General features: G+C 37.6%; 1 protein-coding gene across 1 annotated transcript in view; it reads left to right on the top strand.

The window, feature by feature from the left end:
* BOLL (boule homolog, RNA binding protein) overlaps positions 1–26,884 on the top strand; it is a gene marked incomplete at its 5' end in the record, with an annotated part of 38,525 nt that extends 11,641 nt beyond the window's left edge. Inside the window, 8 exons of the mRNA XM_081341115.1 lie at positions 10,174–10,228; positions 11,587–11,662; positions 12,997–13,121; positions 15,385–15,456; positions 16,071–16,118; positions 18,616–18,744; positions 21,182–21,280; positions 26,510–26,884. Of these exons, the coding sequence (XP_081197241.1) occupies positions 10,174–10,228; positions 11,587–11,662; positions 12,997–13,121; positions 15,385–15,456; positions 16,071–16,118; positions 18,616–18,744; positions 21,182–21,280; positions 26,510–26,665 (760 nt within the window). The 3' untranslated portion in view covers positions 26,666–26,884. The remainder of the gene's footprint in view (positions 1–10,173; positions 10,229–11,586; positions 11,663–12,996; positions 13,122–15,384; positions 15,457–16,070; positions 16,119–18,615; positions 18,745–21,181; positions 21,281–26,509) is intronic.
* Positions 26,885–27,519: the final 635 nt, after the last annotated feature.

Genomic DNA, 27,519 nt, shown 5'->3' with positions numbered 1-27,519 from the left:
AAGAAGCATGAATAGGACAGTAATGTATTTTCCCAAAGTGTATTTTTCCACCATGTAGTGTATGCTGCTAGGATACACAGGAAATGCCAGCGCAGCAGGGGGCTGGACAGCTCCAGGCGATAACTGCTGAGGCGGGAAAAGCCGGACGGAGCAAGTTTGACAGCCCCCGGCATGGTCAGCTCTGGCGGGAAGCCAGGGTTTAAACCTATTGGCCACATGCACTGGCGGGAAGCCCAGGTTCAATTCTATTGGCCATCATTCACCTGGGCAGGTATAAGAAACACCAGGTAAACCCCTTTGTCTCAGATTCATTCCTGATCCGAATAAAAGAAATACTACCCAGCTCAAGTGTCCGTCTCTCTGTGCGACCACGCGACTTTGCACTGGCGACGAAGGTGGGATCCTGCATCGGACAACGCTAGCCACGGACGGAATCCAATCGGCAGCCCCGGATCCAGACGCAGGACAACCGAGACGACGGGATGACACAACTGGGTCAGTATCCCCTTTTCAATAGCGGCCGCCCCGAGGAGTGGGAAGCCTTCGTGGGGCAGATAGAATGTTACCTGAGGGCGAACGGGGTAAAGGAGAACCGGCAGAGAGCGGCGGTACTGCTCTGCAGCTGCGGCACAGAAACCTACCAGCTGGCGGTCGGTCTCTGCGCACCCGATGACATCCACTCCGTCGGCTACAACGAATTGCTGGCGAAGCTGTCTGAACATTTCAAGCCGAGACGTCCGAGATCGCCTGGCGGTATCGTTTTGAAAAACGGGATCAGCGACCAGGTGAGTCTGCCAAACAGTATATGGCAGCTCTGAGGCTGGCAGCTCGCCTCTGCAATTTCGAAAATCTAGAAATTAGGCTGCGGGATCGGCTCGTTTGTGGGGTGAGGGACAGGAAGCTGCGCCAGAAACTTTTTGCTAAGCAGAAACTGACCCTGAGGGATGTCCAAGACGAACTCCTAGCCTGGGATGGAGCCCGAGACGAGGGAAGGCGGATCCATCCACCAGGTGAGAAGAGGCACCGACGCAGACGGGGCAGAGCTGGAGGTGGATGCCATCAACCGACCTCAGCGATCCTTCAACCCCGACCGAGACAACAGAAAAGAACCGAGACCAGCCACGGCAGGCGAGAGAGACCAGGAGTGCAGATGCGGAACGAGCGGACCCCAGTCTACCCAGCCTCATGGCCACAGCGCGAATCGCCCTCGGTCTACCCAGCAATGCGGCTGCAACTCCCGGTCTACCCAGAACAGCGGCTACGGACAGCCCCGGTCTACCCAGTGCTCTGGCTGCGGCGCGAGCGGCTCCCGGTCTACCTGTTGTGCAAGCTGCGGAGGACAGCATCCCCGGTCTACCTGCCGTTTCAAGTCGGCGAAGTGTCGGTCGTGCGGAAAAACGGGGCACATTGCGGCGGTCTGCAGAAGCAAGCAGCGGGACAGCCTACACGAGGTGGAAGCCGAGTTCCAGTATGCCACAGGTACTGGGAAACGGTCGCTGGGGCTGACTGTGAGTCACACGTCAGGACGGCCGGGCGTTTTTAAAACAGGGGCTCCTGCGGCGCTAGCCCGAAAAATAAAACTGAGGGTGAGGCTGCAAGGGGTCCCCTGCTTGATGGAGCTGGACTCAGGGTCAGCCGTATCCATCATCTCCGCCAGAACGTTTTTAGACATTTGCAAGCGGAGCGGCCAACGGGTTCCCTTGAGGACATCCAGACTGACCCTCTCTGACTTTCAAAATTCACCGATCAAAATCCGGGGGGAGGCGTTGTTGTGGGTGCAGTACAAGGGATTCAAGGGTAAATTAAGTGTGTTGGTCGTCGAGGGCCAGCGGACTAGCCTTGTGGAGTTAGGGTGGTTTAACGCCTTGGGCATCAAAATCACAGGGATTAAACAGACACGGAGCCATTTGTCTCTAGAAGCAGTCTGCGAGGAATTCGCGGACGTGTTCGATGGGCAGTTGGGAAAGTACACGGGTCCCCCAATCTCATTTAGACTAGATCCCCAGGTACAACCCATAAGGATGAAGGCGAGGCGTGTTCCATTCGCGTTAAAGCAAAAGATAGAGCGGGAATTGGATAAGCTGGTAGACCAGGGGGTGTTAACACCAGTTGATGGAGCAGATTGGGAAACTCCTATCGTAACGCCAATTAAAGCAAATGGGGAAATTCGTATCTGCGCTGATTATAAAGGGACGATAATCCGAGCTTTAAGTGCCCATTCCTATCCGGTCCCTGCAGTCAGCAGCATCTTAGCGTCCCTACAAGGCGGGTCGGTGTTCGCTAAATTGGACCTCGCCCAAGCTTATCAGCAATTGCCGGTAGACCCAGGGGCTGCTAGAGCACAAATGATCATCACTCACAAGGGAGCGTTCCGGGTAGACCGGTTGCAGTTTGGGGTTAGCGTAGCGCCGGGGATATTTCAGGAGGTGATGGAAAGGACGCTTAAGGGAATACCAGGGGTTTGCCCTTATTTTGATGACGTCCTGATCGCAGCCAGCTCCCCGGACGTGCTGGCGACCCGTTTAAGGACGGTCCTTGAGAGGTTCAGGGGGGCAGGTCTCAAACTCAAAAGGGAGAAGTGCAGGATTGGGGTCCCAGAGACAGAATTCCTGGGGTTCAGGATAGATGCTCAAGGCATCCACCCATCTGCATCAAAGGTGAGGGCAATCAAAGAAGCCCCTGCTCCCAAAAACAAGCCTGAATTGCAGGCATTCTTGGGGCTCCTCAATTTCTACCACACATTCCTGCCTCACAAAGCCTCAATTGCAGAACCCCTACATAGGCTAATTGACAAGCAAGCGCCTTGGGAATGGACTGACAAACATGCAAAAGCATTCCAGACACTAAAAAACATGTTAGCAAGCGATGCCACTGTCACCCATTTCAGGGAAGATCAGCCAATCTGTCTTGCGTGCGATGCATCCCCTTATGGGATTGGAGCAGTGCTCAGCCATCTCAAGGAGGATGGAACTCAGGCTCCCATCGCCTACTACTCCAGAACCCTGTCAGCTGCAGAGCGGAACTACGCCCAGATAGACAAGGAGGCACTGGCAGTGGTTGCTGGAGTAAAGAAATTTCATGATTACCTGTATGGCAGAGATTTCATAATCTTCACAGACCATAAACCTTTATTAGGACTATTCACAACAGAGAAACAAACACCACAGATTTTGTCACCTAGAATGCTAAGATGGTCAATATTTCTCTCTGCATATTCTTGTAAATTGATACACAGACCAGGGAAGGAGATGGGGCATGCTGATGGTCTCAGCAGACTGCCCCTAATGGACAGGGAGCCGGACCCAGCACCGGCTGCCCAAATCCTGGCAATCCAAGAACTGCCAGAATGCCCCCTCAACGCGAAGGACATAGCCACAGAGACACCAAAAGACAAGGTTCTGAGCAGGGTTCATTCGTGGGTGAGTAGTGGGTGGCAAGACAAATCACCAGGGCAAGAGTTCACTGCTTACTTCTCAAGAAGGTTTGAACTGTCCACACACAAAGGGTGCCTTTTGTGGGGAAACAGAGTCATAATTCCCACAAGGCTCAGGGAAAGAGTTCTCCAATCACTACATGAAGGACACCCAGGGATAGTAAGAATGAAGGCTCTAGCAAGGAGTTACCTGTGGTGGCCAGGGTTGGACAAGGAGATAGAAGCACAGGTAGCGGGGTGTTACACATGCCAGAGGACACGGCCAGAACAACCACATGCACCAGTCCATAAGTGGGAGGAAACACACTCACCCTGGTCCAGGGTTCACATAGACTACGCTGGCCCATTCCAAGGTCACACATTTCTGGTAGTTGTGGATAGTCATTCAAAATGGCTTGAGGTGGTACCTGTAAGCAGCATGACATCAGCAGGGACCATCCAAGCATTGAGGGGGATATTTGCTACACATGGGTTGCCTGATGTAATCGTGTCAGATAATGGAACGCAATTTACTTCCTCGGATTTCCAGGTGTTCCTGAGGACCTTGGGGATTAGACACGTCACCTCGGCCCCCTTCCACCCTGCCAGTAATGGATTGGCAGAACGATTCGTGAGAACAACAAAAGATGCACTCAAGCGCATAGTACAGGGAGATTGGAAGCAAAGACTAGCCACATTCCTCCTTCACCAACACGCAACACCTTGCACTGCCACAGGCAAAAGCCCAGCGGAACTCAGATGGGGGAGACGCCTCATTACAACTTTAGACAGGCTCCATCCAGACAGAGTAGCCGCAGACACGGGGAACCCCAACATCAAGACACATTTTACCTCAGGGGACCTCATTTGGGCCAGGGTTATCCATGGGTGCCAGGGGAAATTATAGAGCAAACAGGGCCCCTTTCCTACAGAGTAAGGGTGGAGGGGGGACTCCTGTGGAAAAGGCATCTGGATCAACTGAGGAAAAGGACTCCTGAAAGGGGGGCAGAGGACACACTGGGGGGTGAGGAGGAAGATCCAACACAAAAGCCAATACAAACACATTCACCAAGGAGGATGGTTGGGGGGGAGCAATGGCAACCCCTGTACAGGCAGGAGTCTGATAGAGAAACCAGGCAGTCACCAGGAATCAGCAAATCACACACACAGACACACAGCAACCTTCCTCAACAGGAGCTGCAGGAAGGAATGAATAGCCACGCCACCATACCTCCGGAAGAACATGTACCAAGAAGGTCAAGTAGGCCACACAAAGCGCCAAGCTACCTCGCTGACTATGTACGTTCATAAAGGGGCAACAGATCAACAAGTGTATCCATTGTAACTACAGTATGTTTTGTAAATATGTGTATATAGTTGGAGATGGTATGACAGAGGAAAATCCTCACTATGGGGTAAGGGGTGTAGTGTATGCTGCTAGCATACACAGGAAATGCCAGCGCAGCAGGGGGCTGGACAGCTCCAGGCGATAACCGCTGAGGCGGGAAAAGCCGGACGGAGCAAGTTTGACGGCCCCCGGCATGGTCAGCTCTGGCGGGAAGCCAGGGTTTAAACCTATTGGCCACATGCACTGGCGGGAAGCCCAGGTTCAATTCTATTGGCCATCATTCACCTGGGCAGGTATAAGAAACACCAGGTAAACCCCTTTGTCTCAGATTCATTCCTGATCCGAATAAAAGAAATACTACCCAGCTCAAGTGTCCGTCTCTCTGTGCGACCACGCGACTTTGCACACCACTTTTTTCAATGGCTAAAGTAGTCAACACTTCTGCAGAAGCTCCTGCCTATTCATCAAATCCAGTGCTGACCAGCTCCAATATAGTTCTGTGTTTTCCAGATCAACTATAGTATTTAAAAGAACATAAACTTACTGTCTTCATCTCTTTGAAGCAATCAATTAAATTGAATTCAAAAAGACAGATTAAATTATTTAACTCAGAAGTATCCCTACTGTAATGTATTAAAGTATTCAGTTAATTCCAGTCATGCTAATACCAGAACTTTGAAACTTTTTGAAGTATTAAATAGATATTGTAGATTCCATACTTTCCATTCTCCATTTATAGAGACTATCTTATTTGAAATTTCATTGTTAGATCCTAAGCTTATAGTGCGTCCACATTAGAAATTATAGGTGATCATTTCATAACAATATCTTAATTTTGATCCACATTCAAATACAGACTTATAAAGAAGTAGCATGTCCATGAATACTCTTCAGTATAGTACTAAAGGCCTTCATATTGCTCACCCTCCAGATTTAAGGGCTTTTAAAGGCCAGGCGTGATGGGAAATAAAGCTGTCACTTGGTTTTAAGTCGCTAATACTGAATATATTTAGATCAAGATAGTTTTCTTTGTCAATTTGACTTTGATTCATAGTATCAGATATACATACAACTATATAGTAATATTAACGGTGGCTTTTACATCAGGTATACTTCCTATGGCACTTTACAACTACAGTGGCATGCACATTACAGAAATATGATTACCATTATAGATCCATGGAATTTGCGTGCCATAATGGAGTGTCTGAAGATCCTGGGAATATAGGGAAGGAAACGGAAGCATTATAGAAAATATTCCTTATTCTGGGGAGGGGGAATGTGAGCGATTTGGAATAATTCCGTCTTCATTATGCTAAAAATAAGTTGATCTGGAAAATTACTTTAGTAGGTTTTCAGTATTCTGTTACTAGCAATATCGATGTCAACCCCACACTGAAAAGTCCACCAAACGAAACATCAGAGCTATTGCAAACTTCTAATGATTACTTTTATTGAGCAGAATCAAACCAGTAGGGTCAAAGGGAAGTTAGCTCTAAGGAAAAAAGGTGGAAAGCAGTTAATTCAAAGAACAAAACTTCTTCCACCCCTCTGATGTACAGGTCACATTGTCCGATACATCTTCTAGTAGTTAATATGAGAACAAACTTTAGTTTGCGAAAACAATTCTTCAGCAGCTTCGGGTCTCACACTGATAAGGATCCCCCCCCCTCTCTCTCTCTCTCTCCCCCTCTCCCTCCCTCCCCCCCCCCCGTTGGCAAGTTAGAAGCACACTGCAGTCCTAAAAGCAGTAGGGTTCATTCCTTGACAATAGTTCTTATTTAGTGATTGCAGTTGGGACTAGCAACTTGATCATTAAGCAAAGCAGTCATTAAGTGAAACTTCCAACTGTGCTTATGATTTTACTTCAGCTTTTATTTGCTTTATACTCCTGCAAAGGCTGTAGATTCAAGGGTAGATTATAGAGTTAATTTTTTCATCTTAATTGTAACTAAGGTAAAGGTAAAGGTTCCCCCGCACATGCGTGCTAGTCGTTTCCCATTCCAGTCCAAGTGACCATTGTTTCCTTAAGTTTGCCAGCTTTAAATGGTATGGTACATACTAAACCAAAACCTACCATATTGGCAGTTTTAACTATGGCTTCTGTTTCCATCCTAATCTATTGCTACTCTTTTTGCATTGTTGGCAATGGGGTGAGCGTGGCTTCGGTATGATGAAACCGGCCCATGGGCCGGCAGTTTGACACCCCTGTCCTAAAGTGTTGACTATCATCTTATGGGATGATAGTAGTAGAAATATTCACAGATCTACTCTTCATTATTCAATTTGAAGACAGTGAAATGGGTTATATTACAAAATAGATATTATATTATTTTATATTAATTCCATTTATATCCCGCCCTTCTCCGAAGACTCAGGGCGGCTTACAAGCCTGCCATATGAGTTACCACAGGTCTATTTTCTTGAATAATCAGTAGTACTAAAGATCACATTTCCATATGACTGAATATTTGTAAAATATTTCTAGAAAGAAATACTGTTGTTTTGCAGAATTCTAGAAGCTCTTCATTTCAGGATTCCCACACTCAGTGGAGAAAAAATTGATCACAGAAAGAGATACATTTGATTCACCAGGCTAGTTTACATTGACATTTTTAGAGATTATCTCTTATCCTTTTAAAATATTCAGGCAGATAAAATAATAGCTCACTGTTGCTGCAATAACTATGTAATGGCTAAACCTTGTAATTGCATCTTCTTTGGTACGGTCTTTTCATAGAAAGATACAACACCAATAGCAGCTATGTAAAGAGTGCTAATTTCTATTTCCATTGCTGTACTAAAGAGACAAGGACGATCTCATCTTTTAGATCTTTGCAATATATCAATCCAATGCATCTGTCTTCCTTCCTCATAATTCCATAAGTAACTGACAAAATTGAGTGAGCTGTTCAGCAGTGATTTGAAGGATCCCCATGATTCCTATGGCACATTTAGTTTCCATTGTTGCTATGCAGCACAGGATCACTATTGCTTCATGCTTTTACAGATGATCCTCATTTAACAGCTTCCTTGTTTAGCAATGGCAGTTACAACAGTGATGAAAAAGTATAGCTCCTGCAGGTCTGTAAAGAAAAGAAAAAGGTGTAGTAAGATAATAAGCACAGTTAACTGCTTCACCTAACGATTGCTTCGCTTAATGATCAAGATGCCGGTTCCAGTTGTGGTTGCTAAACAAGGATTGCCTGCATAAGTAAATTGTCTCACAAGGCAAAATGTTCACCATCACTGCATTTCAAGATATAAAAGATACAGCAGATAACATTTTGACTGCATGCTGCCCCCTTGATAACTTATAATACAAAATGGCAAATGGCTTTTGTTTTCTCCAGCCCCACAAAGGGAAACCTATTAACCATATCTGTACCTTGAGTATTTAAATGCAGTTATTCTTGCATTCTAATGCATTGGCTTTTATTTTATTGAACATTTGCTTGAGAATTTTTTTTCACAGATATTCAACACTTAAAGTACTGAACAACAGAGTTGCCTCATGCTTATTGTCCTGGGTGCTCCTAAGAGTGTCTCTACAGTACTGTTCTATGTAATGAAGAAACCTTTTGAACTTCTTGCAGCTGTTGTGTAATATATTCCATCAGTGAACATGGCTTTCCTTTTAGCCTTTGTCTTATAGGAGGGCTTTGCCCTGAGAGTTCCTAGTGTTTCATAAAGTAATTTTTTTATCTTGTCCAGGTATCAGCTTCTTAATTATGATTATCTGGCCTAGATAAATTTTTACCTTATGAAACACTAGGAATGATAACTTTAAGGGCAAAGCCATTCACTCACTTGCCCTCCTTTCATGTAAAGGCTAAAAGGAGAGCTATCTTCACTGATGGAATATATTACAGAAGAGCTACAAGAAGTTCAAAAGGTTTTTTCATTTAATTATGATTATCTACTGTTTGTATTCTTTAACCACTAGAAACATCCTATATTCTCTCAGACTCTATAGGGCACTTACTTTGCACCTGAATAGCACGTTGATCTTTCCTCTTACTTTGTAGGCTTGAATTCTAGATAATCAGTTTCATTTCAGTGATAGCTACTTTTCAACTTACTGATCACAAGTATGTCCTTATCAGAAGGCGCTTCATTTCACTGGTTAATTCCTATTGCTACTCTCATACCTGCCTATATGGTATTTTTCTATCATACCTTTCTTGAGGCACATAGGTATAGTCATTTATTACTGTAACTTGCCACCCTGGTAGGAGCACATGAAGATTTTGGACAAATAATCTTATTTTCTATTGTTGAATGATTACAGTCCAACTTTTCTTTTATTTAGAATATGATATAAAGTATAATTGGTTCAAAGAATTGAGGAAAAGAACTTCAGCTGCATGGTTTTGATTTGTACACTGTGTAGATCACTATAACCATTCAACTATATCAAGAATTATAGTTAAAAATAAGCATCCTATTCATCTATACAAATCCCACTGAAAAGTTATGTCATTTTATGCAAATAAACTTTCTTCACTTGAAATCTTATTTTAAAAATCATTATAGTTGCCAGATGTGTTTCAATGTAGAGATTCATAAAAATAGCAAATTGAAATGAAAGAATTCTCAGTTTGAAAAATATATTCATTTTTCTGAAAGTAATTCCAGAAGGTTATCTTTTATGCTAATTACAGCTTCAGCAGTTGAATTTTATACTGAATGGATTTTTCTTCAGCATTAGTGAACTTGGAAATTTGATCTAGAATTTTCTAATAATATGAACAAAAATAAAAGCCCATTACTTTTTGAGAAAAAAATCAAATATTTCTACACTCTCCTAATGTAAATCGGAAAATGTTTAGAAATCACACATTTTCTAAAAAGGGCTAAACAAAAACTGTATAACCTGATCAAAGCATTAAGGATGTAAATTTATATTAGCATTTATGCTAGTTTTATTTTAATTTGCATACCATTCTGATTTTTATCTATTTTTGCTTTTGTCTCACATAAGCCTTACTTGGGTATATATCTATTGTCAAGCTAGAGTTACAACAGAATCCTCACCTTCCATGTAAAGTGCTGTGGCTCTTAACATCCTGATTTCTATTTTCATTAACATAGGAAGCATCTTTGTTGTGAGATTATTTTTTCTTTTTAATAAGAATTTGTTTTTTGGCCACTGTTTTAGGCCTGTGGCTTAAACGTTTTCTTCTATAAATAAAAGTCACATGGAAGTAACATCTGTTTTTTCTTTGGGGAAAATACTGTTTTTAAAAAAATCTTATTCTCAGTAGATAGGCTGAAACAAACACTTTGTTGCTTCACATTCCTTTTTTAGAGACTACAAAATGCTTCAAAATTGTCAGACAACACATTAACATTTTGGAAGACTGCACATATAATATACTTTAAGGAAAATAATTTCTGTTATTTTACTTAGGTATGGCTTTGTCACATTTGAAACTCAGGAAGATGCACAAAAAATTTTACAAGAGGTAAATGATTATTTTATTTTATATACATAGATAGTAGTAATCCTCTCATGTTTACATACTTGTGGTGAAGATCATTATTTGAAGTCTATAAGAACATTATTTTTTTCAGATTTGGTGGGCACCATCATAAAATGGTTGCCATAGTGTATAATCAATATTAAAGCCATGTGTGTAAGAGAGAATCATGCAAGTTACTTACTAATCAGGAGATGCAGAGGGTCTTTTCAGATACCATAGATATTTGGGCTACTCTTATGTTCATGGTTAGGGACGCGGTGGCTCAGTGGGTTAGGACGCTGAGCTTGTCGATCAGATGGTCGGCAGTTTGGCGGGTCGAATCCCGAGTGCCGCGTAACAGAGTGACCGCCTGTTACTTGTCCCAGCTTCTGCCAACCTAGCAGTTCGAAAGCACGTCAAAATGCAAGTAGAAAAATAGGGACCACTCCGGTGGGAAGGTAACAGCGTTCCGTGCGCCTTTGGCATCTAGTCATGCCGGCCACATGACCACGGAGACGTCCTCGGACAAGCGTTGGCTCTTCGGCTTTGAAACGGAGAAGAGCACCGGCCCCTAGAGTCAGAAACGACTAGCACACATGTGCGGGGGAACCTTTACCTTTAATGTTCATGGACATTGTGTTATAGGAATGGGATGTTCAAAAGCAGAGAAATAGATTGAAATGTGCAAAAAAAAATTAAGCTGTCTTCGTTTCCAGTCAATGTATCCATGGCAATCAAGGGAGGGAGAAAGGTTTCTGATGCTTCCTTCTAGCTTCCCACAATGAAACTCAATGGGGAAGCTGGCAGGAAGTTGGAAGCCACTCCCACTGCTTTTTTGCCCACCCATGGTCATTAGGTAAGAAAATATCTCTGAAGTAATGACCCAGTGGGGCACTGATTATTTAGTAGAAGGTTAAAAATCACAGCAGGAAGCCTAGAAGATTGAAAATGCTTTTAAGTGTCACAGAAAAAAAATAGATGACAGGTAATATAGGTTATTGGGGAGGGCTAGTGGAATGGGTCAACTGGCCATGGCCAACTTGTTGCAGGACAACTCGCTGTGGGACAATTCAACAAATAAAAAAGTTAAGTTAATTTTGATGGAACCGTGGCAAATAATAATAAAGTCATATTTATATCTTGAATTTTAAATTCTCAAAATCCTTATACAGTATAATAAGATTAATTATTAGAACAAAGAATTGTAATAGTAACTGAGCACACACACCCCAAAATTGCATTTTTTTGTAAGAGATTTAATGAAATAAATATCTGAAAAAACCTGATGGATTGTTCGTAAACATTTTGTAAAACAAGATTTATATGTAAGTAACAAGTAACATTTCCTTTGTTTTGTTTAGGCTGAAAAATTAAATTATAAAGATAAGAAACTGAACATTGGTCCAGCAATAAGAAAGCAACAAGTAGGGATTCCTCGTATGTATTTGTTTTATCTCCCTCTTTGCCCATCCTTCAGTAAAATCCCTTTCAAGCAGAGCACTAGACAACCATTAAGCTGCTAGGATCAAGAGACTACTCTCTCCACATGAGTCTTCTGGTTCACCCTATCTATTCACGTTACATCAACAATCAAGAAGCCCTTCAGTCTGGCCACATGAAGGTTATGGGAAGGGCAAGAGATGCCCTACTACTATTTTTCCTTCATTTCCAGCCATTCAAACTACTAAGGGAGAACCATAATATTTCTGTTCCACTTGATAAACAGATATTGTAAAACTTTGAAATTTGCCTGAAATGGACCGTGGAAATTTTTCAGACGCACCCGGGCTTTGCACCACATTGCTTGGGGTTCCTGGGTGCTGTGGCTTTGCCAAGCTGCTAAGGTTATAGCTTTATGTTGCATTGCTTACGTTTCCTGCACCATTACAGCTTTGCATTGCTGTGGCACTAGGACTTCCAGGGGTGGCTGCACTTTGTGCTGTGCTGTGGCTCAGGGACTTTTTACAGCACCAGATCACGGCATGCCAAAAAGACCCTGAGACATAGCATAGCAAGCAGCTACAGAGTTATGTGGGCCTAGGGCAGCTTGCTACCCAGCAAGGGAGGACACAAGGCAACTAAAAAGTCAGATGGGGAGAAGGGAAGATAGGAGTGAGCCAGGTGGAGGAGTTGAAGAGGATGCAGTCCTTTACTGGAGGCTCAGGGCTGAAAGGGACCAAGCCTGGATTAGCTTGGATTGGGATGGGTCCTTAGCTAAGGACCCATAGAATTCAATTAATGTGGTAATTCGGAGTGCAAGAATTCTCATTACTAAGTGATGCAGTCATGTGATGTGCTTTATGACTGCATTGCTTAGCAACAGAAATTCCAGTCCCAATTGTAGTTGTAAGTCAGGGTCTACTTATTTTTCATTATTGCTGTAATCTAGAATTATATGCCAAGTTCCACACAGTGTTTTCCTGCTACTCATAATTCAGATTTAGACTTAGATTTGTTATACCACCAAACTGATTGACTCTGGGCAAATTACCACTGTAGTTCTTTATTCCATCAATAAAATCATACCTATAAAAAGATTTGTGTGTGTACTTCGGGAGAAGGGCGGTATAAAAATTTAATTAAATAAATAAATAAATAAATAAATAAATACTTAAAATTTCTGCCTAAGAAATTTGAGAAAATTTAAGAGATTAATTTTTTTGTCCCCAAGTAGTTCAAATTTACATATCTGATTTTTACTAAAAACACTGTTGTTTTTGTTTTTCAAAAAGCACAACATTATGCAAATTTTTCTTCTGTCATTATTTCAGGTTCCAGTATAATGCCAGCAGCTGGAACAATGTACTTAACAACTTCAACTGGATATCCATACACTTATCATAATGGAGTAGCTTATTTTCACACTCCTGAAGTTGCATCTGTTTCTCAGCCATGGGTAATTATTTTTTATATAGGAATATCAGATTTGCTGATAAATAATATGCTTTACTTTTGTTTCTCTTCACGTTAGCATGTTTTGTAAACTGCCGTTAATACAGCAGAGTTACAACAGTGTTGCCTTGCAGATTTATTGCAGGTAGCTGTTGCAAATAATAATAATAATGCAGGTAGTCCATGGTTTATGACAGCAGTCATGAGCAGTTCTGCTTGCTGTTGAAAAGATGTGCGGGTCATTAAGTGGGAAGAGATGGGAGTCCCAGGTAAGGAAGGCAGGGGTGGAGAAAGGCCTGAGAAGGCTGGTGCAGGCCACGCAGAAGGCCTAAGAAGGCTAGCACAGGTCACAGACAAGTTGTAAAGACTTGGGAAAACCAATACATACCATGCATGCATCATGGGAAGGGGCAGTCAAATTGCCCATATCTTACAGAAGATGGGGACGGCCAGCAGAGGCTGTTAAGGGTGGAGGAGATGCTGCAGGCAGATGAAAAATCAGGAGCAACTTAATGGAGCAATTTGTAACCTTCCTTGCCAGCTTCCTAGCTTGATGAACACTGCATTCACATACAGCACTAAGCCAAGACTAAATCATGATTAACTAACAGTGGACTGCTTCCAACTACTTTTCATATCAAACCAAAAATAAACCAAATTATGGATAAGTGTTATGTGTAAAACAGGATAGTAGTTTTATGAAGGTTAATATTTATCATGATCAATTTTGGTTGATTTCAAAACAGGTTTCAAATTTTATTTATCAAATTGGTGTGTTACCAAATCTTCAAACACTCTTAAATAGAATAATTTTTTACCCAAAAAGAGAAAATAACATGACATTATACATCACAAATTCAAATCTATAATACTGTTAGCTATAAATAAACATTAAAAAACTAAAATTTAAGAAAAAAGACAAATGGTTTTTTAAAAACCGTACAGAAGAGTTTGTCTAAAAGTTTCCAGAAGGCTGTTACAAAGGCGGTACTAGAACTCATGAATTCCCAGTTTCTACCTTGATACCTTAACCACTACACCAAACAGGCTCTCTCATGCATCAATACTAATTTAATTTATTATTAGGATTCTCAGTCTTTGACTTTTCTTAGATCCCTGCAATAGTAGCTACTTGTGGAACCCTGAGAAAAAAATGAATTTCAACAACTGCATCAGGCTACATCATAACAAATTGACAAAAGTGTAGGGGAATACTTTCTTGAATGCACCATATTTCTAAGTAATATTTAAAATCTGAGTATATCTCAGCAAAATATTTTTTTCAAATAAATAAAACGAATAAAAATCAATACCAAATACAAATTTGGTGGAGCAGTGGGCTAATGCCTCCATAAGTAACACCAGCTGCCTGCAATTAGTGCAGGTTCGAGTCCCACCAGGCTCAAGGTTGACTCAGCCTTCCATCCTTCCGAGGTAGGTAAAATGAGGACCCAGATTGTTGGGGGCAATAAGCTGACTTTGTAATAATGCCGCTTGGGGGGGGAGCGAAAGCCCTAATAAGCAGGCATATACATAGAATGAAGGCTATTGCTAAGCACATTGATTTGTGCTTTAGATTGTAAGCCGCCCTGAGTCTTCGGAGAAGGGTGGGATATAAATGGGATTAAAAAATAAAAAATTGAAAAGTACAAGAAAAAAAAGTGAGGCATGTGAAAAAGAAAAAAAAGAGAAGAGAAAAAAAGTTAAGTTCCCTGTTCATCCTAGTAGATAAAAACAATGTTAATAGCTTATCACTGTCTCTAAATAAAACACAGTCTAAATGCTACGTCAATCTTTTTGTCACCAAAAGTCCAGTAAAAAGGAAACATATAACTATTTTTAGCACTGACCAAACAAGCCAATCTTGCAAACCTCGATTTAAAATTACTCTTTAACTCCTTAAAAAAATTCCAGAGTTAGTTGGCCCTGTCATCTTCAAAGTGAAAATTCTTAATAAAAACCAAGTGATTAAGTTGTAAGACTTGGTCGAATGTAATGTTCATAAAGTCTGGTTTATTAGTGTGAGCTTGATGTATAAAAACTGCAATTTCATGTTCTACACATGAGTGGCAATACAGAGTCATGTCAGTGATCACCACAATTATCTTCCTTGTTCCAGAGAGATTTTGCCAGCTCAGATAAAGCATCTAACATTGATTTCCATTGCAAAAGCCAACCAGAGCTAGGAAGACATTGACTCACCATGTCGTTACAGGAAGTCTCCATCCAGCAAAATAATAACTGATTTTCTTTTCTTCTTTTTAAAGTCACGTTCAATTTCTAGTTCTCCTGTGATGCTAGCTCAGCCAATTTATCAGCAACCAACATATCACTATCAGGTAACAAAGATTGCATTTGTTCAGTATGATTGTAAATAAGAGAAATCATTAACTATGCTTCTTTTTGTGTAGTTGAAAAATGTACAAATATATTACACTTGGATTTTATTGATTAATAGTATTTTAGTGTTTTTATTGATTGTAATGGTTGCAATGTTTATTTTATTTTACAGAGTTTGTATAGATAGTTCTTGACTTACGACTATAACTGGGACTGGAATTTTCATTGCTAAGCAAGACAGTCCTTAAATGAGTTGCAGCTGATTTTATGACCATTTTGCCATGGTCATTAAGCGAATCACATCATTAAGTGAATTCAGCTTCCCCCATTAACTTTGCTTGTCAGAAGCCAGCTAGGAAATGGTGATCATGTGGTCCTGGGATGCTGCAACTATTGTAAATATACGCTAGTTGCCTAGTGTTCAAATCGTGATCACATGATTGGGGATGCTGCAATGGTTGTGTGATGACCAGTTTTAAGTCAGTTCCCATAACATTGAATGGTCATTAAAAATATGGCCATAAATCAAGACTACATGTTTGTATAGTATACATTGCTTTAGAATTTTGATTAGACAAGATTGTTAGCAAAAAATCATTTCCATCTATCCTAGGCTCCTGCACAATGCCTTCCTGGACAATGGCAGTGGAGTATTCCCCAGGTAAGTTGAAATATTTTTCAATCTCCTTCCCACATTTTACTATTCTGTTTGACTGTCCATATGAAATTTTTAAAGAAAAATAGTTTTTCCCTGTTTTTTTGATAAAAATTATTGTATATGAAAAGCAGGATTGAAAGTAAAGACATAGGGTTATTAGTACTTTTTATGATTGAATAATCACTATAGTTTCTGGAATCATGGTTACAAACAGGATTTTGATGTAACATATTGAAAACGTCACATAGCTCTGATTATTCCTGGCAACTGACTGTAAGAAGTAAGGTTGACAACATGCTAAGTTCCTAAATCATCTTCTCAGTGAACCTCAAACAGATAAATTCACATTATATTGATAAAGACTATATCATTTCAAGACTTTTCAAAAATAATGCTATTAACAAATGTACCATAGAATGTAAAGATGTGAATCATGTTTTGAATCAAACCATTTAAATTTGGGAATGTTTCAAGGTCAAACAGTGCTCTGTGACGGCTCTACACATGGACATCACCAGACGGTCAACACAAAAATCAGATTGACTGTGTGCTCTGCAGCCAAAGATGGAGAAGCTCTTTACAGTCAGTAAAAACAAGACCAGGAGCTGTGTGGCTCAGACCACGAGCTTCTCATTGCAAAGTTTAGGTTTAAACTGAAGAAAGTAGGGAAAAGCACTAGGCCACTCAGGTATGAACTAAATCATATCCCTGACGAATATACAGTAGAGGTGACAAATAGATTTAAGGAATTAGATCTGATGGACAGAGTGCCTGAAGAACTATAAACAGAGGTTCGAAACATTGTGCAAGAAGTAGCAACTAAAACCATCACAAAGAAAAAGAAATGCAAGAAAGCAAAATGGCTGTCTGAGGAAGCTTTGCAAATAGCTGAGGAAAGGAGGGAAGTGAAAGGCAAGGGAGAAAAAGAAAGATACGCCCAATTGCATGCAGAATTCCAGAGAATAGCTAGAAGAGATAAGAATGCCTTCTTAAATGAACAGTGCAAAGAAATAGAAGAAAACAATAAAATAGGGAGGACCAGAGATCTTTTCAAGAAAATTGGAGAGATGAAGGGAATGTTTCATGCAAAAATGGGCATGATAAAGGACCAAAGTGGCAGGGACCTAACAGAGGCAGAAGAGATTAAGAAGAGGTTGCAAAATTACACAGAAGAACTATACAAGAAGGAGCTTAACGTCCCAGATAACCACGATGAGGTGATCACTGACCTCGAGCCAGACATCCTAGAATGTGAAGTGAAATGGGCCTTAGGAAAGCTGAGCAACAACAAAGCTAGTGGAGGTGACAGTATTCCAGCTGAGCTATTCAAAATCTTAGTATTTTGGAAGATAGAAAATGGACTACTGCATGGAGAACTAAAATGGGAGAAAATGTTCAAGCTAGGAGCTAGTTGCATACTTGCATACGCGTATTTTTTCAGGATATACTCTTTTTAAAGAAAATCTTTATTAAATAATAGTTCAAATCTTTTTAAAGATTTTATAACAATTACTACAAATTACTAAAGCAATGTCCTAATGGGATTTCAAGTATTCTGAAATAACTTTTAAAGCACATAGTTGTTACAAGTAGATTTAATCCAGAGCCCAAACTATGGGCATTTCTCATTTCACTGTACGTGACTGCTCTGGTAGAATCATTTTTCTTTTGCATTCCATGTCATTGCCTTCACCTTGTTTTCAGCTGATAAGCCTGATAGATTTAAAGTCTTTAAATTATATTGATGTTTTAAGAAAAAATGTCCAGAACACTGCATTACCTTGGAGAGGAATCTGTTGACTGCAGTAACTCGAAATAGAGGCATCAACAATGGGAACAGTAATGGAAAGAGCAAATATCATATCAGTGTAGCTTTTTTGCCAGCTGAGGTATGAACAGTAGTAGGCAAAGGCCCTATACTTTTTTAAAATTAAGGCATATGCATACTGGAGGACTTTGAAGGAAAATCAGCTTTATGTGTCTTGCTTGGTTTGTCGCTTGCTATAGCTAGAAAGCAACACTATAACATGGATATGATGATGTGAAATTGCTGAATGAATAATGGTGTTCATCATCTAACATTTTAGTTGACTTGCTGCATGGGTCAGAGTAATCCATGCTATAAATTGAACTTTTGTATGGGATAGTCATGTTTTGCATGTCAGAACAAGATATATTTGTTTTTCAACTGGTGAAAAAAAATAGAGAAAAAGCATTGAAGTAGCTGGAAAAACAAACAAGGAGAAAAAATGTTTTACATATTTTTAACCACGTTGAGATATATTGTGAATCTTTTGGACTAAATCTGCTTTTATTGGTTGATGACCTACATTGGCATATATGGATAATAGGGCTTTTTCAATTTTGTGGAAACTGTTTTATTTATTTATATATAAAATATAGTCAAAGTAATAATGAACTTTACATTCATTTCCTGATGTAGTTGAATTATATGGTTTACATATTAAGCATCCACAGTTTTTTGTCTTATTGTTTTTAGTCACCTGCTTCTCCTACTTCATTCTTTTACCTTCATCCTTCTGAAATTACTTATCAGCCATTGGAAATTGCACAGGATGGTGGATGTGTCCCTCCTCCTCTTTCCCTAATGGAAGCTGCAGTTCCAGAGGTATTTATATTCAGTAAAGCACTTCTATCTGCTCTGTTCAATCTATGATTTCTAGATTATTTTTACACAGATAATTCAACTTTAAAATAGGAGAGTTTTCTTTGATTAATTAAGAATACTTCAAAGGGGGGTTAAGGAGGCAAGAGAAAGGTGCATTTAAATTCAAGACTGTCTACTGGTAAATATAAACATTTATTTCAAGTTAGATGATGGCTTTTCCACCAGAGGGCAGGATTAGCTTTATTATGGATTTGTGACCCTCTGTAGCTTTTTCTTAAGTTGAACAACTAGCATTCATTCATAACAGGTAAAGTTAAAAAGCAGTATTAGTTAAAAGTATTGTTAATTCCTTGTTTGGGGGGTGAGTGGGCAAATCATTCAGTCTCTTTGTCATGGAGAATTTGGAGGGAGTTTAGAATTAAGCTACTCATTTATTTCTTTTCTCAGTATTAGACAGAGGTTTTTTTAATACCACTTCTCATTTAATTTTTATTAATTTTATTATTCCAGATCACAAACAGTTTATAAATTAACTTTTATTTTATAGAATTCAAGACATTTTGAAAGTGTGTGTGTCTGTCTGTCTCCATTCTTGTTATTGTAAGGCCCATTTTCATTACATGAGGATGTGGAATCTGCATAAATAAATTCTCAACCAGTGTCTACATCAGTGAGATACTATTCCATTAGTGTTGTGTTTTGATTTTTATATTTGTGAGGAGCTTTGGGGTAGACTACATGACAAAGTACATGGCTAGTACATGGCTAGGGTTCTTTGGACAAGGAGAAAGTTGCAAGATTATCTACCTGAGCTCTAGAAGAGAACTGTTCACATGCAAATCTGCAGGATCTAGAGAGGACCTATTGGTGACTTGCTAGTAGAGAACCTGGAGCTGAGGGAGGGAACACATTCAGTGCCTTAAATGAAACCTGCCTAAAGGATGCTCAGTTTGCCTACGTTGCTACCCCTAACTTTGTAAAGGAGAACAGATCTCCCCAGTCAAAGTAGATGAATATTTTAAGAAATAAAATTTATGAAAAATAACAGATAGACAAAAGCAGATGATGAATGGACCTGTAACAATAAGGGAAGTCTGTGAGGCTATAAAATAGACTAAAATAAGGAAAGCTCTTGGCTCAAATGGATTGCCAGCCTCCTGTTATAAATATTTTGAAGATTAACTGTTGCAACCACTTCCCTTTTTGGAAAGGATACCTGAAAGCTGGACATGAAATACAGCATTAATTTACAAAGAATTTCAGAATTTAACCTTAGCAAAAAATTATCAGCTAGTGTTATTAAATAAGGATTATAAAATATTTACAATGATTTTAGCTGAAAGGTTGAAAAGTGTCCTGCAAGACTTTATAAATGAAGTCCAGTGTTGTTGTTTTTTGCCTAAAAGACAATGAAAAGAGATATTATTAGAAGTATTTTTAACATTTCAGAATATTTGCAATATCATAATGAAAAACAATCTGCACTGATCTTTTTGGATGCAGAGGGACCTTTGATGCTGTCTTTGCTGATTAGAATTGCTAATTTCAAACTATAATTTGCAGGCTGTGATTTGATTTGGCTGAAAGAGTGGGTATTGCTGAAAAGTAAGAAAATGTTACAAAAAGAAGGACATTACCTGAGAGTCAGGTGGCATAGCTTTTTATGGTACAACAAAGTTAAAGTTAATGTAGATTTTAAAAACTATTATGTGAGAAGTGCCATATTAAGCATCTGGAATAAATAAAAGCCCATCTTGTATGTATTGGTCTCGGCACAAGAAATATTTTAAGAAACAGTGGACAAAGAGAAATGGTTACAATATCAAGATTTATTAGTACAGGAACATGGAGAACTTAAAGATAAAGTCAAGAGAACAATTGATTGCAGAGGGATTTGCAGTCAATTGTTCACGTCTCAACCTTAACTTTTTTTTTTTACAAGAATGCTTCTAGGTATTATTTCTATAAGCCCACAAGCTTTTGTAGAAAATAAAGGTGCTAGGTGATTACACTAGAGCTTTGCAAGTATTTTCTTCCCTAGAAAAAAATGGTAGAGATAAACCAGGGTTGCTGGAAGGAATGCAGATAATTTTTGCTTTCTAATAAAAGTGATGTGTTGTGACAAGGCAGCTCTCACTGAATAGGCAAGCTTTCCTGTCCCACATATAATCAATTTATTGAAACCCAAAGGATATTTTCATAGAATTCCAAATGTGCTTGCCAGTCCAAAAGACTAACCCACATTGCATGACGATGATGATAAAATTAAAAGGAGGCCAAAATGTTAAGAGTAGAATCAGTGAAGTTCACTAGTTGACTTTTAGCTTAGTAGAATGTGAAAAAAGGGTTTAAACTGAAAATCCAATTTTGGTTGTTGTTAATATACTGAAGATGTATTTAATTCTAAAAAAAGTTGAAATATTTGTTTTCCTCTCAGCCATATACTGATCATGGAGTTCAAGCAGCATATCACCAAGTTTATGCTCCAAGTGCCATAGCCATGCCAGCCCCTGTGATGCAACCTGAGACTATTAAAGTAAGGTTTCTAATTTTTTTTTATACCAGTTGATGTGTTTTAGAAAACAGGAAAAACTTAAGTTGGAAAGATTATTGGGGGGGGGGGAGAGGGAGCGTAATACCTTCTTCTCCAGACAAAAAAGAGGTGTTAAGTTGGATCCAGGTTTAATAAATGGAAAGCTCTTGCTAATTCAAGAATACTTTGATTCCTTAGAGGTGTCCTGCTAGTAAAAGAGAAGCATTTTCCCAGAAATATATTGTTACCTACTTTGTACCATCTAGGCCAGCAGTTCCCAACCTTTTCTATACCCCGCACCACTAGAACGCTTCTGATATATTCTCACAGCCCTTAACAAAAGTTGGAAATAATGGCAACGATTTATGCATATACACTATAATTTTGAAACTTCTAAACCCAAGTTTTCGCATCCCCTGGAATATAGTTGAGCACTTCCAGGGGATGCGAGCACCCCCGCTTGGGAACCCCTGATCTAGGTATATCTGTCCAAAGTTTTTCCATATAATTGAGAAATTCCAAGTTTTGGAAATAGAGTGTAACAACATGACATTTTTGAATCCTAACCTCTTTCCAAGAACCCAGCAATATATTTTAACTTCCTTTTTCTTTTGTATCTGCTACTCCAAAGCAAATTTTCAGAGAATGCAAATTGCTATAGGAAATCCACAAAAGATTTCTATCTCCTTTATTGTCACATATATTTCCTTTTTCTCTGATCCTTTGAAAGACTGGCTATGTGATGCAGAAAAATTATGTTATATCTTCTCCTTAGGCAATGTATAAAACTCTCACAATGATATCACCCACATGTTTTAAACAAGATTTTTGTGCTCTGATTCTTGAGTTTCTGTGCAAGTATACTTTTTCTTTACATACATGACAGCACTCTATTGATTCTGATCCTTTTAAATAAGTTGTACCCTTCCATTACAGTGCACTAGTTACAAGTATTATCGCATCAAATTTCACATATACATTGTCATATCATATTTCTCTTCAGAGTCCCAGCCTCACCTTCCTTTTTCACTTAATGCCATCCTTATGAGACTGGTAAGATATATGCCAAATACTTACTTTCCAAGCTTTGAAGATGTAGCCTACCTTTCCCAAGTGTTCTTTGTGAAGGTGAAACAGGTCATTCTGGTAGAATTGAAACCCTTCTTAGCAATATCCAAACCTAGTGGTTAACTACCATTATCTTATGGAGCTGATCTTTTTAAGTGGAGTATGTTCTTAATTTTTTTAAAAAAATAAAAATGAAAAAGGATTTTTAAAGAAATTATTAGAACAGCATTCTAGTAGCATTCAGTTTTGCCAGTACTCCATACTCTTCAATTTTAGCCTCCTAATTCTGAATTTATGGCAAAGTTTCTCTTTTTCAGTGTTTGCACAAGATTGATTCTTGACACTCAGCATGCAACGTAATGCATTTTTATAGATCTCTTTTATGTTCTCTGAGATTATACCTCATGTAAAAAATTGTCATTTTAGAATTTTATTTTCAGATTTTTCTGAATATTTGGAATATTTCTTTCCAATATTTTGGAGTGTTTTTTTTACATAACCACCACATATGATAAAATACTCTTTTGTTATGGCATTTTCAACTTACATAGTTGTATAATATATCCATCTTGGTAATTGCTGATGGAGGTATACACTACTGTATGTACCATTTTTCTTTCAGATTATAATGGTGTAAATACTGATTTTTCACCCCATAAATATTATTGCTTCTTTGAACTTTTGTATCCATTTTATCATATATATTTTTTTATTTTTCTGTCTCTGTATTACAGTTGGGTAGCAATTTGTAGATATTTGCTAATAAATTATTTTCATTCTATATAATTATTTCAACTTCTATTCTCTTTTTCTTGTCCCTCTTTTTACTTTTAGAATCTCTTTATTTTTTCTATTATCTGCAAATATATTTAATAGATTTCTTCCTTCAATAAGCAATTCTTGTCATGTCTTAAGTCAAGCATGTCAGACTCGCGATGTCACATGATATCGTGCGACGTATCAACTTTTTCCCCATTGCCGGCAATGAAGTGGGTGCGGTTTCGGCGTGATGCATCAGGCCTGTGGGCCGGCAACTTGACATGCCTGTCCTTAAGTCCTTTTTGAGTCCAGATGTCTCATGTTGGTATATGTAATTAAATCTTTCTTACTGTAATTATCTTTGAAATAAAAAGCATTTGGTGGTGAAATCATTGGACGTATCCTTCCTTTTAAGTAAGTCCAAATTTTTAGTAGATAACAGATTGGTAATAGTTAATTGCCCTCTCTTTTGTGTCTTGCAAAATGTTGAATTTTACTCTTGTTTTTTCTCCCATTCCATATAAAAGAATTAATTGATCTTTGCCAATCCTGATGTTAAGGTGTTATTTGAAATAAGAAATTTATCTTGGCTAGTACATTCATTTTCATTAATGCCTTAAGTCCTAGCCAAAAAGTTTTTAAAGATTTTTCACCTTTTAACATTTTGTTTTATGTTTTTCCATAGTTTATTGAAATTGTTTTGAAATGAGACTTTGTTGTAATCCTGTCAAGTATAGTCCTAAATGTGTCACTGGAGCTTTTGTTATCTCACAGTCAGATTTTTTATTAATGAAGTTTTCTTCCTCAGAAGTTAGTGCTTTGTTGTTAACTGTGGAGTTTCTTTCATTGGTTTAGTGTCCAGAAAAGCAACCCAAATCTTTGATTACTTTCATTACCTGCGTTATGGAGTTATGTGGTTTTGTGATTGCTAATAGTATTCCATGGGCATGACCTTTCATCTTGTATCCTTGATTTGTGATGAATAAAAATTATGTTTTGTTGGCTAAGATTTCCAGAGTAATTACAAATAGTAAAAGCAAGTAGACATCCTTCTCTTGTGCCTTTGCTAATGGAAAAAATTGCAGACTGTTCCATTGACTGTAAACTTGTTTTTTTCCATGCAAGTTTTAAATTTTTCTCCAGGATTCATTTTAAAAGCTGTTTCAAAAGGTAAATAAATAATTACTGTGTTGTTCATTAGTTTGCTTACTTTGGGAATTATGTATTTCTGCAACACTGAAGAAAGCTAATAAAAGTAAAATAACCAGTTTCTGTAGTAAAAAAGCTGAAATGGTTTAATTCCATTCGACAAATTATAACTAAAGATGCCAACATTAATTTTATTTTTTGTTAGTAGTTTATCAAGATAAAAAAATGAATTTAGTTAATGGGATTGTTTATATCACGTTGTAAAATATTGTCTTTCTTTTTTGTTATAAGCTTTTTATTCATTTTTTCTATACAAACAATAATAATTTTTCAACCAACATGCTGTCTGAGTTTACATGTGCTAATACATATTTAATTCCTAATCCTTTATTCTTTCCTCTAGCCAATAGTAACATAAATTCCAGGTTTGATGATAGTCCGTTTCTTCCTTTTCTTTCAATCTCATAGTCAATCTGTCTATCTCTGCGCATTCCAGTATTTTTTTAATTATTTCTTCATCTGGTGGTATTCATTCATTCTTCCAGTATTGCGCAAATATAATTCTTGCTGGTGTTGTAACTTGCAAAGTCAAATATACATTTTGTTTATTGGTACTTTTCTGGCATTATACCTAATAAAAAAAAGTTCAGGTTTAAAATCAACATGTTCTCCTAACATCTTTTCTAACCAAGTATGTATCTTTTTCCAATAATTCTTTGCTTTATCATATGTCCACCAAACATGATAATGTGTGCCTGACTTGTGTTTACATTTCCAACATCTATCTGACATATTTTTAAACATTTTCGCTAGTCTTGCTGGTAGCAAGTGCCATCTATAAAACATTTTATATAAATTTTCTTTGTAAGCAGTTGACATTGTCAGTTTATAATTTTTCCCCCATAAGTTTTGCCATCTTTCTAGTTCTATATTATATCCAAAAAATTTTGCCCATCTTATCGTTGTTTATTTAACTTATTCACTTTCCATTTCCAGAGTTAATAAAACATTATACATTTTCTTAATTAGTTTTTTCATCCGAAGTTAACAAAATCTTATCAAACAGTTTGTTCCTTATAAAACCCATACATTTTAACATTTTTATCATATCTAGTTTGTATTTGTAAATGTGTCGACCATGATAAGTTGATGCCCTGATTTTCCATTTCTTGTTTAGATTTTAAGTGTCCTTCAGAGTTTAGAATATCTCTATATGTCCAGATTTTTTCAAAGTCCGCTAAATTTGGGTATACAAACGCTTCCATTGTTGACAACCACCCTGGAATTTTCAAATATATTTTGCTTTTTATTTTTTCCCATGTTGTTAACAATGCATTTCTTATACAGTGATTTTGGAAATGTTTATGAACTTTATTTTTCCCATACCATAAAAAGGCATGCCACCCCAATTGTAGGTCATGTCCCTCCAGATATAACAACATTTTATTTTTAAGAATTATCCATTCTTTTACCCATGTTAATACGGATGCTTCATAGTATAGAACCCACTCTGGTAGGCCAAATCCCCCATTTCCTTTAGCATCTTGTAACATTTTCATCTTAATTCTAGCTTTCTGACCTTGCCAAATGAATTTCAAAATTAGTGAATTCAAATCTACGGAAAAAAAATTCTCCAATGTTATAGGTATTGTTTGAAATAGAAATAAGATTTTTGGTAGTAAATTCATTTTCACTGTAGCAATTCCTCCAAGTATTGAAAATTGCAATTTTTTCCATTTTTCCATGTCCAGTTTTATTTGATTTAATAATGTTATATAATTATCTTCTTTTATCGTTGAACATCTTGCTGTCAACTGTATTCCCAGATATTTAACCTTTTTAACTATCTGTAGTTCTGTTTTTTCTGATATTTGGGGTTTTTTTGTTTATCTTAAGGTTTTTACTATTACTTTAGTTTTTTCTTTGTTTATTTTCAGTCCTGCCATTTCTCCATACTGTTCTATCTTTCCCAATAGTTTAGAAATCATCTCTAAATGTTCTTCTAAAATAACACCAAATCATCAGCAAATGCTTGCAATTTATATATTTTGCCTTTTATTTCTAATCCTTTGATTTCTATATCTTGAAAATATTGTCTTTCTTTTTGGGCTGTATTTGTACTTTGCTCATTTTCCTTTTGGAAACTTTGTTTTAATTGGACTTATTTAGCAGAACTTCATGCTTTTGTTTAAACTGCATTACAGTGTAAAGCTGTGTGGTTTTGTGAATGTGGATTTTATTTTGTTATTTTTTTAGGAAGCCAGGATACATTCAGTGAGAAGAAATTTTTCTCATCCTTCATCTATGAGTTTGAAGCCTAGATATGCACGAAATCCTCACTTTCACCCAAGAAAAGATTACAGATCAGATGACAGTATGCTCAATACTTCTTCTACAGACTCTGTAAAATAAAATGTTAGGTATCTATCAAATATGTTAACTCTTAAAACTATGTAATTTTGTAGCATCTTATATTTGCTGAATACAAAATTCCTCTCTTTTGTAAGGATATTAAAAAGTCTTTGCTCTTATGAACATAAAGTTAGTAAACATAAACTGCAGGATAAAAATCATGGTTACTGTTATCAATTGGTATACTACAATGGTGACACAGACCAATAATTTGTAATATGCATACTATGCATATATTGCTTGTTTTAAACAATAAATTTTAAAAGCAGCCTCTATATTACAAGACAAGCCTAGCATTTATCTTCATCTGATAAAAAGAAGGGTGATTTATTAAAACAAAAAACATTTTTGTTAGATGGAAATCTAGTAAATATCAAATGCACATTATTTTATTGAACCTTTCCATTTCAGTTCAATTAATTTTATATAATTTTAAAAAATCTTTTTTACATCTTCTTGGAATTAATTTCAGTAAGTTGGAAAATGATTTAGTCCTTTTTAAAAATTATAGGACTATATATATATATATATATATATATATATATATATATATATATATATATATATATATATATATATATATATATATATATATATATATATATATATATATATATATATATATATATATATATATATATATATATATATAATTTTATTTAATTTTATATATATATATATATATATATATATAAAAAAATTCTGATTTTTATGGCTGATAATTTTCTTAAAACTCTATAAACATTATACGTATATGTCTTTTGTTTAATGTTGAAAATACAATTTAGGCATAAATAATACTGCATACACTTAGATAATAGCTTTTCCCCTGTTTGAGTGCAGAACCAAATAGG

The sequence above is a fragment of the Vipera berus genome (assembly GCF_964194415.1).
Source record: "Vipera berus genome assembly, chromosome: 1".
NCBI lineage: Eukaryota > Metazoa > Chordata > Lepidosauria > Squamata > Viperidae > Vipera > Vipera berus.
The sequence above is the reverse complement of the archived record's forward strand: the minus strand, read 5'-3'. Positions and strand labels throughout refer to the sequence as shown.